Here is a 14,862-nt window from a genome sequence, read left to right on the forward strand (position 1 = left end):
TTATATAATATCTTATTTTTATAAATTAAAGTAGACTATTAATCATTGAAGAACTTCTAAGATTAAGCGGTGGAGATAGATTGACAGCCGCAATCAGTTGATTTTACAACTGATATTAATCAAGATCACGTGTTAGATTTCTATGAATTATAAAAAGCGTAATTATTATCAACAAAATTGTTAAGAAGCAACAATTATTCTGCTGGAGAATAATCAACACGTGACACTTGTTTTGTTGTACTCTGTATAATATTATACTTATATTAGATTGTAATTACACTGTTACCACTAACTGTAAATTTTAATAAAAACAATAAACGCTCGATTCCACATAAGATTTATCTACTATGAAAGATGTAACATAAAATCCATTCTCAACAAAAAATTGAAACTTGAAGTTCATTATAGAATATCATATTATAATGAAATGGAATCATTCCTAGGAGCACTTCTAAGATTAAGTGGTGAAGATGGATTAATAGGGCATTTAACATATTAATAGCTTCCATCTCATCTATCCTTTTTTCGCTAGTGGCTACACATAAATTATAGTGACATATATATTAATTATTATTTGTATTATTATATAGCATTTGAGCATTCAAGAACAAAAATATTAATATAAAATATAATTATAAAATAATATATAAATATAGTTTATTGGAAACTTGTTATCAACAATTTGGAGACAAAACATAGTAGTTATCACTAATGGTTTGCTTATTTTCTTATTGGATAAGTGTGATTTGCTTGTCCACAATACAAGTTACAAATATTTAACAATAATAATATTGGTATACACTTCAATCCACACTACTAAAAAACAATTGAGTAGGTCTCTTGTAAGACTGTCTCACAAATTTTTATTTATGAGACGGGTCAATCTTACAATATTACAATAAAAAGTAATACTCTTAGCATAAAAAAGTAATATTTTTTTATTGATGACCCAAATAAGAGATATGTCTCATAAAATACGACTCGTGAGACCGTCTCACACAAGTTTTTTATCCAAAACAATTTTGTAATTAAAAAAATTGAGACAATGATTTACAATTACATGCATCATACTTTTTCATGAAGCAATATTTATAATAATGTATATACTTAATAATACAAATATAATTTCCTGCTGTATATTTTAAACCAATAAATCATATTTGTGACATGACTTTAGGTATTTACTTTAAAATGAAATCTTATTTCTTTTACCATAAACTTCACTTGAAATTTTAATACACTTTGTTAATCATTATATTTGTCTAACACTAAATCTTTATCAAACTAATAGGTACTCATTTAGTAGTAATATTATTATTTATGGCATGACGTAAAACATAAAAGTTTGAGTATTCTTTTATTCAAATTTGGAAAATACAAAAATATTGTGAAATGGTCTCATGAGTTAATTTTGTGAGGCGAATCTTTATCCTGATACAACTTATGTAAATTATTATTTTTATATAAAAAGTAACATTTTTCATCGCATATATGGATCGAGTCGACCCATATCACATATATAATTCCGTGAATCTGTCCTCGAAAAACTATTTATGTTATCTTCTCATTATATGAATATTTGAATAAATATTGACCAATTACTTAAGAGTAGGTGTGGGGACCCGGACGCTAATCATCTTCTTAATCGTCATTGGGACTAATTTAATCAATTATAATAAACAGGGTCTAAAAGTTTTTTTTTTTAAAGTACATTATCAAAGGCGGAACGCAATGGCATTCATTTTAATATACATGTCAGTATTAAAAGTACAGATCTTGCACTATATACAATCAGTTTCAACTAAGGTTTAACAACTATATAGCAAGTGTTTAAACCCTATCTCTAGTCCAAGTCCGTAGTCTCCACTCTAATCTCGATATTTCTTCACCTCTGTGACCCTGAACCTGTCCCACATGTTGCCATGCACACATACAAACACGACAACAGCCGGATAACTTCAGTGAGAATAAAATCTCAGTATAAACAATGTATCAATACAATCATATAAAACATATATAAGAGCTTAACAAACATTATCCCATCTGACTACATAAATCAATACAATTCTGTATTTAAATCAATGACTCGTTATCTCATCTCCACTCATTTCTAATCTAGGGATCCCGATCTAATTTAGACTTTGACATTCTATATCGAGTATCTACAATAGAAGTCGGTCTACTTCTAAGCTCATCGATATACCACCGTCTAGAGTCTTAGCGGTTCTGTCAGAGACTCGGCGGTTCTGTCCTAGCTAGGCTGATCTGCCCTAGACTCGAACTCTTGCTCTGCTATAATTCAATAGACTAAATATATCAATCTGATAATTTGCAAATATCAATGCAATGAAATTAAGTTTGTGATTTAGGGAGACTCAAGTCAAACCTAACTCGAGTTGTGCAATCCCGAATAAACATTTATTTATACCTGTCTTTATATCAGTCTGACTCCGTCGAAGTCTCGGATTCAATGCATGTCAATACTCAATCTGGTAATGACAATAACGAGGAATACGATATCAATATCCCACTCAATCGATACTAGGTAAATTAGAACTAAATCACATTCTGTTTCAACGGCATAACTGCCCAATTTCAATATACCCAGCAGTACAAATCGATACATATCAATTCCTGTAACTCATGATCAATAACGATACACATCTAATATCATATCTCAACCCCATCAACTCTGAAATTCATAACAATTCCATAATCAGTCTGTTTTTCAATCTGTCTTTGATTCTATGATGTCTAATATGTCAAGAACATCATATTTGAATCATATTCGATTCTGACAACATCATAATTTCAAGACATATCAAAACTTAACAAAACTTACGTCCAGTTGAAGCCTGTGTTGATAAGAACACAGTACCGAAGTTGGATTCAAAATCAGACGGACGGATCAAGATCTAAATGCGTAAGAATTTCTGGAGGCTTCTCGATTTCTCTCTTCCTTTTCTACTGAATTCTGAAGATTTGTATACACATATATATTCACACGTTGCATGTCCAAGCAATGTGTTAGCTTTTCCTCAATTCTGGTTGGCGCTCGGGCGGTCATAAATTTCCGCCCGAGCGCTTGCTCGGCACTCGGGCGGTTAAAACTTACCGTCCGGGCGCGGAAGACTCTGCCCTCACGATTATTTATTGGCGCTCGGGCGGTAAAAACTACCGCCCGGGAGCCACGTCTTCTGCCCGCAGCATACCTTATCGAACATTGGCGCTCAGACGGTCACTTTCTACCGCTCGGACGCCAATAATTCTGTTCAAAAAAATGGCATCCTTCATATGCTTTGGCCAACCCAGTCTCGAACTAACCCGTCTATAATCATATCATTTCAAAATCAATAATCTCATATTAACAAAATCAAAATCTCGGGCATTACAGTAGGTCTCTTGTGAGATGATCTTATGAATTTTTATCTGTGAGACAAGTCAACTCTACCGATGTTCATAATAAAAAGTAATACTCTTAGCATAAAAAATAATACTTTTTCATAGATGACCCAAATAAGATATCCATTTCACAAAATACGACTCGTGAGACCGTCTCACACAAGTTCTTGTTATTACCTAATACTCCCATCGTCCTTTTTTCATATCATCACAGTTACTACAATATGCGATCAATAAATTTTTTAAAAGTTTTCTTTGACTTGATTAGTCTAAAGTTTTTACCAAACTAAATTTGAAATTATCCAATATTTTTAAAAATAAATCAATTTTAATTTATTTTTTTCAGAATTATTCAACATAATTAATCTCTTGATAATTTATTTTATCCTATTTCATGTTATTTATCAATCTACTAATTATTTATATCATATCAATCAAATTAGTGAATTTAAATTACAATATCATGCTTAATAAATAATATTATTAATATATTAATCATTATTAAAATACAAAATGATAATTTATCATCTCATATCAAATTTTATCAATCAAATCAAACAAAATATTATTACTGTATTAACTATCAATATTAATTAATTATTTATATATTAATATCATATATTTAATTTCAAACTGTGTTTAAATCTAAAATGAATTAGTATTATTTATTTTTCAGGTGTCTTGGGAATCTTTAATAAAATTATATTATATCGTTAATAATTTGTCGGAGTTCCGTCTCTTCCAAAGAGGAAGCGGTGCTCACCAATCTGCCAACATCTCTCGGCCTCTCTCTCTCAAGTTCCCAACTTTCCATGTTCTTCTCCTCACCCAATTTTTTTCCAAAAATATTTATAGTTTTTTTTTTCCGGTACAGATCATTGCCAACTATTGCGAAGACTCCCGTTATCCAGCTGCGTATACTCATTCACAGTTCCGCTCCATAAATCCTTTTACCCCATTAATAAACAAGTCGGTAACTCAGCGAACCCACCTAAAGATTCCATTTTTAACTTAAAAAGTTTAGTTATTAGCAGTTTCTTGTGCCAATCCTTGTTTCCTCGTGGAGTTTGAGGTTTAAACTTGGAAATATCATCTGGGTTTTACTTTGTTTTTTCTTTCAATCCGAGGTCTCTTTGTTTTTCGATCTGAAAAAGATAGCGTCTTTGTGAAGGATTGGTGTTGATTTGTTTCTTAGATGCTTTGTGGCTAAAAGATGCAGCCCGATCACCGGAAAAAGGTAATAATCTTGGGGCTTTAGGCTTTCAGCTGGATAGTATCTTGCTCAAAGTAACTCAACTGGTCCACGAGTTTATGCGTGGGTGGTTTATTTCAATAAGTTCTTGATTCATGAATGTGAGTTGGGATTCTTTCAGCCTAGCTTCTCATATGTCTGGAAATTTATCGATCTTGATTTCATTTTTGTGATAAAATTTGGATTTGGATTTTCTTGACATCTGGGATACAATTTAATTTGCAAGCGATTCAATAACTACAGCTGGAGTCAGCGTGGATTATTCTGTTTGTTTTAGTTACTTATTTATTGGGCTGTCTTAGTATTTTGGATTCTAGTTGTCTAATTTTGATTCTTTAACTTCTTTGCTTAGGTAAGATTCATGGAAACAATAGCTATTGCGAGTGTGATTTCTATTTCCAGTGCACACACACACACACACATTAATTTGATGTCTGATTGGGATTAAATATTATTTTTTTTGTGTTGTCTGGTTTTCTTTTAAAGAAAAAGTTTATCAGAGAAGATTTGAGTAGAGTAATGTTTTCCTTGCTTCTATTGAGAGGTCGCTGGTTGGGTAGATAAAGTATTTTGTCTGTTTTTGAAATGTTGTTGGTCAAATGTGATATCTGTCTCACGAGGTTTGAAATTTATGCAATTTGCGGAAAACAAAACAAAAAAGAAGGGATCTAAAATTTTGATTTGGGATGTAAACATTAATTTATGGTATTAAATACGAACCATAACAGGCAAATGATGCGGCAGAGTTTTCCAATGGTCGATTTAATTTATTTTTTTCCCACCCATCTAAAATCTTTCTGAATTGATGTTTAAAATTTGTCCAAATGGTGGGTGAGGCAAGTATCTTTCTTCGTCCGAGTTATGTTTTTCCCACTTCCTTTCGGTCTTGTTTCTTTTGAGGCATGAATAAAGCTTGCATTGTTCGCAGACATCTGTAGATGTAGATTTCTTCACAGAATATGGTGAAGGCAGCAGATACAGAATCGAGGAAGTTATTGGGAAAGGTAGCTATGGTGTTGTTTGCTCGGCGTATGACACTCATCTTGGGGAAAAAGTTGCGATTAAAAAGATAAATGACATTTTTGAACATGTCTCTGATGCCACACGAATTCTTAGGGAGATTAAGCTTCTTAGGCTTCTTCGTCACCCAGATATTGTGGAAATCAAGCATATTTTACTTCCACCTTCTAGAAGGGAATTCAAGGACATATATGTTGTTTTTGAACTGATGGAGTCAGATCTCCACCAGGTAATTAAAGCCAATGATGACTTGACTCCGGAACATTATCAATTCTTTCTCTATCAGCTCCTTCGAGGCTTGAAATATATACATACAGGTAAATAATTACTTTAATCTCTAATCATTTGCACCATGTGTCCTCTCAGGAGAACGTGAATACCATTTCTCTTTTGCAACTAATTTGAGAAAGGCAATATGAATTTGTATGGTCTAATAAATCACTGTGTTTTTTTTTCTTTTTTGCAGCTAATGTGTTTCATCGTGATTTGAAACCGAAAAATATTTTGGCGAATGCAGACTGCAAACTTAAGATTTGTGATTTTGGCCTTGCAAGAGTGGCCTTCAATGATACTCCTACCGCAATATTTTGGACAGTATGCAATCTTTGTTCCTTTTTCCCCACATGCTCCTTTATTCGATTTTTCCCTGTGTCAATCTTCTTCTATATGAATGTGAAGCTGGGTGTGAACATTAAAGAACGAAGATAAATTAAAAATTTTATTTTTGATGTTTTATAGGATTATGTTGCCACAAGGTGGTATAGAGCACCTGAATTGTGTGGATCTTTTTTTTCTAAGGTAGATATCTCTTTCACTATATAATTTGTATCAAGTATTTATGATAAATTCGATCTTACTGCATTCTTATGATGAAAATGGATGTGATTCTTGCTTAATTTTTCCATGTCACATTTCACAGTATACTCCTGCAATTGACCTTTGGAGTATTGGATGCATTTTTGCGGAACTTTTGACTGGAAAACCTCTGTTCCCTGGGAAAAATGTGGTCCATCAATTAGACCTCATGACTGATTTGTTGGGAACTCCACCTTCCGAGACCATTGCAAGGGTGTGTTCTGTCATTATTATTTTTTGCTAGCATGATTCCAATATTCCATCTCTGTTTGTCCATTAGACTCAACCATATCACGTGACAGATAAGAAATGAAAAGGCTCGGAGATACTTAAGTAGCATGAGGAGGAAGAAGACAATTCCTTTAATTCACAAATTTCCAAATGCAGACCCCCTCGCTCTTCGCTTATTAGAAAGAATGCTTGCTTTTGATCCTAAGGATAGACCTTCAGCAGAAGAGGTCCAATTTTTCCGTTTATACTATACCCATTAAAATTTCTATTCATTCTAATTTGTAAAAAGTTAATGTTGTGATATTTCAGGCACTAGCAGATCCATACTTCCGGAACTTGGCTAGAGTTGAGAGAGAACCTTCTGCTCAACCAGTTACTAAAATGGAGTTTGAATTTGAAAGGCGAAGAATTACCAAAGAGGATGTTAGAGAGTTAATATACAGAGAGATTCTGGAATACCACCCAAAGATGTTGAAAGAATACATAGAAGGAGCTGAACCTACTGGCTTCATGTATCCAAGGTATCGTGTCTGAAATTTATGATAATTACTTTCAGATATGCTTTTTTTGCTTCTGTAGTTTTAGCTGTTGTTTGCTGTTATTGGTTATGAATTACGATTATCAATATCATCAAATTTATGTGATCATCTGAAGTTTTCCACATCTTTTTGGCATGTCAATAAATCATTTAAATGGTGATAAACACTTGTTGATGCAAATTAGTTTTCCTTATTTCTGTTACTTTTGTAATCTTCTTTTTAGCAATCTTTCTCCTGTAATGGAATTAAATTATTCCTGTAACAGAATATAGATTTCTCAAGTCGCTGAGGTTTCTTATTTTTATTTCCTTTGATGGATATATGGATATGTCAAAAGATCACATAAATTGTAGTTTTTTGTTTCCGAGGTACGGAGGTAGTCCTCACCGCCATTCTTACTTCTAGAATATCAACACTATTTCAATAGTAGCTTTCCCATGTTGTTCTTCTCCTAATTTTTTTGAGAAAAAACAAAGTTGAGATGGACCCTGACCTATTAATCTTTATATATAAGTCTGAAGCATCCTGCAAAGGAAAGCATCAAATCTTATCTCCAATTTAGTAGAGTTCTGAATTAACAAAGGAACAATCTAACATGAAATAAACTACCCAAAAAGGGGAAAAAAACTCATGGGAATAGGAACAACATAAACCCCTCAAATTACGATTGCCTGAATTCCAAAACTCAGCCTCTCCTATATCTTAATTTTCTCTTTTTTTAGGTTTATTTATTTTGCATAGTTTTTGGTTTTTTTTTTTGTATGTTTTGGTTATATTATGATGCTTGGAGTTCCACTAATTTCTCAAATCTTCTTGTGTGAATCCTGGGTCATTGTATTTTATATTTTTCCTGATTGTCTAATCTTTCATCTTGTGTTCCTCAACAGTGCTGTTGACAAATTTAAGAGGCAATTTGCGTATCTTGAGGAACATTACGGAAATGGAGCTGCTGCTCCACCTGAAAGACAACTTTCATCGTCTTTACCCAGGTATGGACTTTACAAGTGATTTTGTTCTGGTCTTCACAAATCTTCTCAGAGTATAGTTGTATAAGTAACTTAATTGCTATATTCTATATTTACTTCGTATCCACCTCTAATAATAGCTGTTTGTATACAGGCAATGTGTTTTATACTCGGACAATTCTAATCTGAGCTTAGCTGATGTTTCCAATGATCTTTCTAAATTCACCATTAAAGAAGCTGAGAAGAATCAAGTAGACCGTACTTCTGCACATACTATAGCGAGATTTCCAGGCCAAGTACCTCCAAATATCCAAGGTATGCCCTGTAAATTAACTTTTACGAGCAGAGCCCTCCGATCTCAGTGTATTGAGATGCGTTGTATCTAGAAGATGCTTTGAACAAGCATTAATGCAAATTCTGGTGTTATATTTCATATAAACTGTTGTCATAGTTTTCTCTGATTTGTCAAACCCGTGAGACCAACAACTGAAGTTAGTGAATTCGAGGTGGAATATTAAATTTTTTCATTCTGGATCTGGGTTGTCTTGCAAAGACTCTCTGAATCTGGGTTGATGGCGTCTTTGTCGTCTGCAATTAATGCATTTCTTGTTAGGCGTCAGAATACAAACTGTACAGAGTATAAAAGCAAAACTGTAGAGAGTATACTCCTTTTTCTGAAGAATTTTGAGTCATTAAGGCTTTGACATCGATGAATATAAACAATTGCTGTGAACTTGTTCACAACACCCCAGTTCCGCATCATTTGTAAAAATATTAATTTTCTGTGTAATTACTGACACATTTTTAGCTTTTATATTGGCCGCCCAATGTTTATGTTACAACAGAGTTTTGTTTCCCTCTAACTGATAATGGTGCCATCTCAGCAGGGGTGGCGTCAAGGCCTGGCAAGGCCGTTGGTCCTGTAGCACGTTACAACAATTGTGGAGCAACAGCAGCAACCATAGAGGCAAATGAACAACATAAAATGGTTCGAAATCCCAGTGTCTCTGCTCAGTACATTGTTCCTGGCTCTTCTTACCCAAGAAAACACCCTGGCTGCAAGATTGAAAAGGGGGACGATAGCTCTGAATGTTCGAATGGTCTGCAGCCCAAACCTGATCTATATATGGCGAGAAAAGTTGCTGCTGCTGAAGCTGGAGCAGTAAACCGTTGGTATTAACTTTAGGATACACACTTAAGCATATAGCCGAATGGTTAACCTGTGATCAAGCTCATTCAAGAATAATTGAGTTGTAAATTCAACACGCATGACAGATTTAATATTCTACAAGAATTGTCCTGAAGGATTCAAGATATATTGACTATGTTAACGTTGGTTCAGCAAATGTTACACAGCATTCCTGGTCCTGAGTTACTTAGATGACTTAGAAGTGATTATCATTCGGTTGAAATTATTACTACCGAGTCTATTCATGGATTCTATCCATCATGTTCAGTTATCGAATCGAAGGGAAATCTACAGAAAGATTTGAACCTGATCAAGAGGAGAGGCAAACTATTCACCTGGTTGGTTCGACCTGATTGACATCCCGTGTACGTCCTGACTGACTGTATTGATCTTGCTTTTTATTGCAGTATCACCGTGTAAAGTTATCTGGGAAATGCGTCAATTGACTTGTTTGACACTAGAATCTGGCAAATAGACCTTTTAACTGGAATCTCGTTATTTGTCTATTGTATTAACAACCATGTGTACTGTTTTTAACATGTGAACTCAAATATGTGGGTAGTAACCTTTGGACTTGAATCTTTTATGCATTGGATTAATTATCTTGTTGCTACATGTTCATTGAGGACCGATCATATTTAGTTGGGACGATTCGAAAGGACCGTTTCGAAGATTTAGATTGTTATATTCAAAATGGGGGCATATTAGGCTCAGTTGGAAAGACTGAGAGGTCCAAATAGTGAAGCTAACTTTGATATCAAGCTGCTTGTAATCGGTCGATGACAACGCATGGTTTCTTCACACTACCAAAATCAACGTTCACATAGACAAGTTATGGCAACAGCGCAACCATTTACAAATATGCTTGAGTTATCGGACTGGATCAATCCAAAACCAGTCTAAATTCGGTCCGATTTAATCTGATCAAATTTGGAACTAAAGAAATTATTCCAATTATGTTTTAATCGGATTCAATTTGGTTTTATTTTTAGTTTCAAATCAGTTTATACTTCTAATCCGAGAAATGCGATGATCTAATCTGGTACCCTATAGATTGAAATAAATCCGAGAAAGGCTTTGACATCCGTGGATTGGTCGAACTGTGAATTTGGAGGGCCCGTTTCACCCATATGCCATATAAAACAGAGTAGCTTTATATGCATAAAATCATATGCCCCTTGAAAACATTTTTCCGCTTAAAAAAAATCTTGAATTTTCCTTCCCTGGTGGCTTGCAACCGAATCGATGCTATTCCGAAGGCTCTGTGTTTCCGTGTCAAAATCCAATCACAACCCTTTCTTCCTTTCCCCAATCTTTACGAACCCTCTTGCCGTATGTCAGTCTAATCCAGCGTCTTTGTCCAATTTTAGAAACCTAAAGCTGGGATTTCAGAGAACAATTTCAGCGAATTCACAAAGCTTCGTTTCGGGAAGCACCACGAATTCCACTATGGATGAGCCTAGAAGACCTCCACTTGTCCCCATACCACACCCTGATAATGTTGGCCGGGCCGAAGTTTTTCGGGCCCTCGAAGCCTCTTTGGGCGCAACATTTAGCTCTCAACCCACGGTTCCAGATCCTAACCCTCTGATCATTGTCATAAGTGGTCCTAGCGGTGTTGGAAAAGATGCCGTGATTAAAAGGTTAAGGGAACTTAGAGAAGATTTGCATTTTGTTGTTACTGCGACTACCCGGGCTCAAAGGCCCGGAGAAGTTGATGGCAAAGATTACTTTTTTTTTAGTAAAGAGGATTTTATTTCGATGATAGACAAGAACGAGCTTCTGGAGTATGCATTAGTGTATGGTGATTATAAGGGCATACCGAAGCAGCAGATCAGAGAATACATGGCGAAAGGGTGTGACGTTGTGTTGAGAGTGGACATACAGGGTGCTGCAACACTGAGGAGGATTTTGAGAAATGGCGCAGTATTTGTGTTCTTGGTGGCAGAGAGCGAGGAAGCGTTGGTGAAAAGATTGATTGATCGGAAAACAGAGTCCACAGAAGCTCTGTTGATGAGGGTTGCGTCGGCTAGGGAAGAGCTGAGGCATGTGAAGGAGTTTGATTATGTGGTTGTGAATAAGGAAGGTGAGTTGGAAAGCTCGGTGAACTTGGTGGAGTCGATCATTGATGCCGAGAAGGCTAAAGTGCACCAAAGGAGAGCAGTCATTTAGAGGAGGTTGTGCTGTTTTATTTGTTTTTTGTCGGTTGGTTCATGTTAAACTTTTTTGGATACAGTTGCTTAAGCTAACCTTGACATGCTACATTGTTGTCGGCTCTTTGTTAACAGATTATTGTGCCATTCAGAGCAATGATTTGATTATATCTGTTTAGTCCATCTGTAATTCATTGTCTTGAATGTTTCACTGTTTAAGGTTGGCATATATGTGGGAAGGATGGACCAGAGGGGAGAAACTTAATAGTTTCCATGGTTTATACATGAAATTTAAATCTCTTTTTTTGTCGTGCAAAGTTACTACCACTAGCTTACCCTATTTGTGGATCCACCTCTTTATTACTACCGTTGAGCACTTGGCGGAAAGATTTGTTTCAATATCTCATCACAACATTAATAAATTCTGAAGTCGTCTTTTTCATAATCTCAGAGATGGGACTCTTACCGTAATGACATCAAGTGCACAAAATGTATAATGAGAAGCCTTCTGGCATACAAATACAGTGTTTTGTCTCCTTTTATTTTATGAAAATACCATGTCAATTGATTGTGGGAGCTCTACCGAATCTGAACACACAGGATAAAGATCTGTTCTTGGAGAAAATCTAATATGACTGGAAATTATTCTCTGTTGCCTGTACTACACCTACGAAAGAATAAATCATTCATAGTTCCAACAAATCTTACTCTCCACAATCCTTCTGTTACCAGTTGCATCATGTTCCACCAATACTTGTACTCCTCTATTGAACATGATTGAATAATTGTGTGTTGGCTTTTTCTCGACTTTTACAGTGACCGTAGTATGACCAGACCACCCATGTAGAGTCATGTACCCCGTCTACCCAATGATTTTATAACCATAAGATGCTGTCCACCTGCTTCTTGTCCCATGTGGATTCAGAGAAGGGCCATTGCCATTGACATTGATTGTGGGTTTGTTTTTTGTTTTTTGCTTTTTAAATCTGAGGTGTTGTTTGAACCATCGCTTGGGCTAAACTGCAGCTACATGCTGAAGTCCCATTGTAAGAACAAGTTTCTTGAATTCTTGCTTCTGAAGGTGCAGTAAATTTGGTAGGAGATTTCAGCACAGGAAGCGGCAATCAAAGTGCTAGTTCATCCTCCTGGCCACTCTTTGGTACCGGTGCTGGGTCAGTTTCAGGGAGATCACTGCCAATTACCAATTACTGGATAACTGTTCCATGACATTGGGTCTATTGTCTCCAAGTCCTTTTAACAACTCGAGCGGGCTAGAAACATCAGCAAATAATATTTCATTTTAAGATCGAAATCATGTAATTATCTTAGGATTTTCATCGTCTAACAAAAAGTAGGAACAAGAACTAGAAATTCAACTGCATAATTTTTATAGCCAATTTGATTTTTAAAAATAAATTATAGACGTCGATTTTCTTCATCCTTTCCATGATAGGATCCTAGGTTTATTTTCTCAACTTAATGCATATTTGTCATTGCATCGCCAACATTCAAATTAGTGTAATATTGGACATGGCCTCTTCATGTTATGCCTTTTTGTACTATTTTAACTTAGAAAGCGTAAGTATTATATTCTTTATTCTTTTCTTCATTACGAGGAAAACCTAATACAAAGCCAAAAAATTCCAGCCATTTCTTTGTTAATACTTCAAGAAACAACATTTTCTAACAAAGAATTGGAACCTTTTTCGGTTATATATACTTCTTTCTTGAATTCAAAAGGATTCAGAGCAAGATATATAATTAAATAAAAACTCACAAGTCATGGCTTCTGGTGCAGGAAAATCAGCAGCATTTGCTCTTTTAGTACTCAACGTGTTCCTCTATTTCATTGTCATTGCTATTGCAGCATGGGCAGTAAACCATGGAATCGAACGATCCCGTGAAACAGGTACAGTTTATCTTTGATTATTTTTTCCCATCACACATCTCACTAACTCGAACTCGTAAACCAGGCAATTTGGTGGCCGTGATATATCAGCTTAATATGTTAAAAGATAAATTTGCATTCAAAATCACATAATCTAAGTGGATATTTTTCTATCTGCAGCATCTCAACTTTCACCTCCAGCTCGGCTTTTCCCGATATATTACCCGTTTGGAAACATGGCAACTGGCTTTGTAATCATATTTTCACTACTAGCTGGGGTGGTGGGATTCACCACATCCATTACTGGTATAAATAATGTGCTTCAATGGAATGCTCCTAGTTTACAAGCAGCTGTTGCATCTTCTCTTGTTACCTGGCTACTCACTTTGCTTGCAATGGGGTATCAAAATTATGACTTCTTTTATATATGCATACACACACACACACATATATATATTATATAAACTAAGCATATGAGTATGTTGCAGGTTGGCTTGCAAAGAGATTGATGTAGGGTGGACAGACTCTAACTTGGTAAGCCAGGCAACAGTTTATTTCAAATAAAAACTCATCCTGTTATAAAAAAATATATATAAAAAATTTTTGACATCATATTCCTGCTTGTTTTTTAACACAGAGGACTTTAGAGACAGTGTTAATAATGCTAAGTGGAACTCAGCTTTTCTGCACTGCTGCCATCTATCTCGGGGTCGAAGAGGTAGGCGCACGAACCACGGTTCTCATTTAACTATCTCTATAGCTCGTCAGGGTTCGTTGTTCTTCGATGACGGGTAGTGAGTTACGTTGTGCCTTGTTTTGGAAAGGGTTGTGTGGCATATATGAAAAACAGGCTTTTGACAGGAAAAATCTTAACATGTCCAGAATCTATAATGTATTGTCATTTATTTTGCCGATTGTGAGCAATTTTATTGTATAAGCGAAACTAAAAATGAGGACTTACGATTCGATTACGAATTTGATTATTCAAGTCGTAAATATAAAAGCATTCTATGGTGCGAACAAGTTGAGGCTGTTAGAAAAATATTTGATTTGTATTCGAAATTATCGATTTCGAGTCGAACGAATATGTTCGAACTTCATATTTTGAACAGCAATAGAATCCGTTAACTTATTCGAATGTTTTGTGTCGAACTCGAATTCAATATTAAAATTTATGAACTAGAATAATTTCTACTAGAAAAACCCGAAAGTTAACTTACACCAATTTTGTCATAATAATCGAAATCTATAATAATTATTATTATTCTAAGTCCACATATGAATCCCTGTTCTAAAACCTCGTTAAGTTATGTGACATCGTTATTTTCGTATTCTATTTAATTACAAATTCACACAAGTATGTAATAA

General features: G+C 35.0%; 3 protein-coding genes across 7 annotated transcripts; all 3 read left to right on the forward strand.

Moving 5' to 3' along the window:
- Nucleotides 1-4,130: 4,130 nt before the first annotated feature.
- Nucleotides 4,131-10,039, forward strand: LOC140830712 (mitogen-activated protein kinase 15-like). Its single transcript, XM_073194146.1, is given in 10 exon segments — nucleotides 4,131-4,639; nucleotides 5,583-5,991; nucleotides 6,141-6,268; nucleotides 6,413-6,472; nucleotides 6,594-6,743; nucleotides 6,832-6,987; nucleotides 7,070-7,281; nucleotides 8,187-8,288; nucleotides 8,419-8,579; nucleotides 9,152-10,039. Coding segments are annotated over 10 exon segments (1,713 nt in total). The 5' UTR covers nucleotides 4,131-4,597; the 3' UTR covers nucleotides 9,445-10,039.
- Nucleotides 10,040-10,606: 567 nt separating this feature from the next.
- On the forward strand, nucleotides 10,607-13,515 carry LOC140830713 (guanylate kinase 3, chloroplastic-like). Of its 5 annotated transcripts, none has more exons than XM_073194152.1 (2): nucleotides 10,607-11,630; nucleotides 13,405-13,515. In XM_073194152.1, the coding sequence occupies exon 1, from the start codon at nucleotides 10,699-10,701 to the stop codon at nucleotides 11,623-11,625; it is 927 nt and encodes a 308-aa protein (XP_073050253.1). In that variant the 5' UTR covers nucleotides 10,607-10,698; the 3' UTR covers nucleotides 11,626-11,630; nucleotides 13,405-13,515. The 5 variants fall into 5 exon arrangements, with proteins under 5 accessions (XP_073050253.1, XP_073050249.1, XP_073050250.1 ...); XM_073194148.1 differs by lacking the exon at nucleotides 13,405-13,515 and adding an exon at nucleotides 12,688-12,942; XM_073194149.1 differs by lacking the exon at nucleotides 13,405-13,515 and adding an exon at nucleotides 12,706-12,942.
- On the forward strand, nucleotides 13,219-14,501 carry LOC140830714 (membrane protein PM19L-like). The gene is made up of 4 exons (XM_073194153.1): nucleotides 13,219-13,515; nucleotides 13,675-13,894; nucleotides 13,983-14,028; nucleotides 14,132-14,501. The coding sequence occupies exons 1-4, from the start codon at nucleotides 13,389-13,391 to the stop codon at nucleotides 14,240-14,242; spliced, it is 504 nt and encodes a 167-aa protein (XP_073050254.1). The 5' UTR covers nucleotides 13,219-13,388; the 3' UTR covers nucleotides 14,243-14,501.
- The last annotated feature ends 361 nt before the right edge of the window (nucleotides 14,502-14,862 follow it).

This window comes from Primulina eburnea, chromosome 4 (genome assembly GCF_022965805.1).
Source record: "Primulina eburnea isolate SZY01 chromosome 4, ASM2296580v1, whole genome shotgun sequence".
Classification (NCBI taxonomy): Eukaryota; Viridiplantae; Streptophyta; class Magnoliopsida; order Lamiales; family Gesneriaceae; genus Primulina; species Primulina eburnea.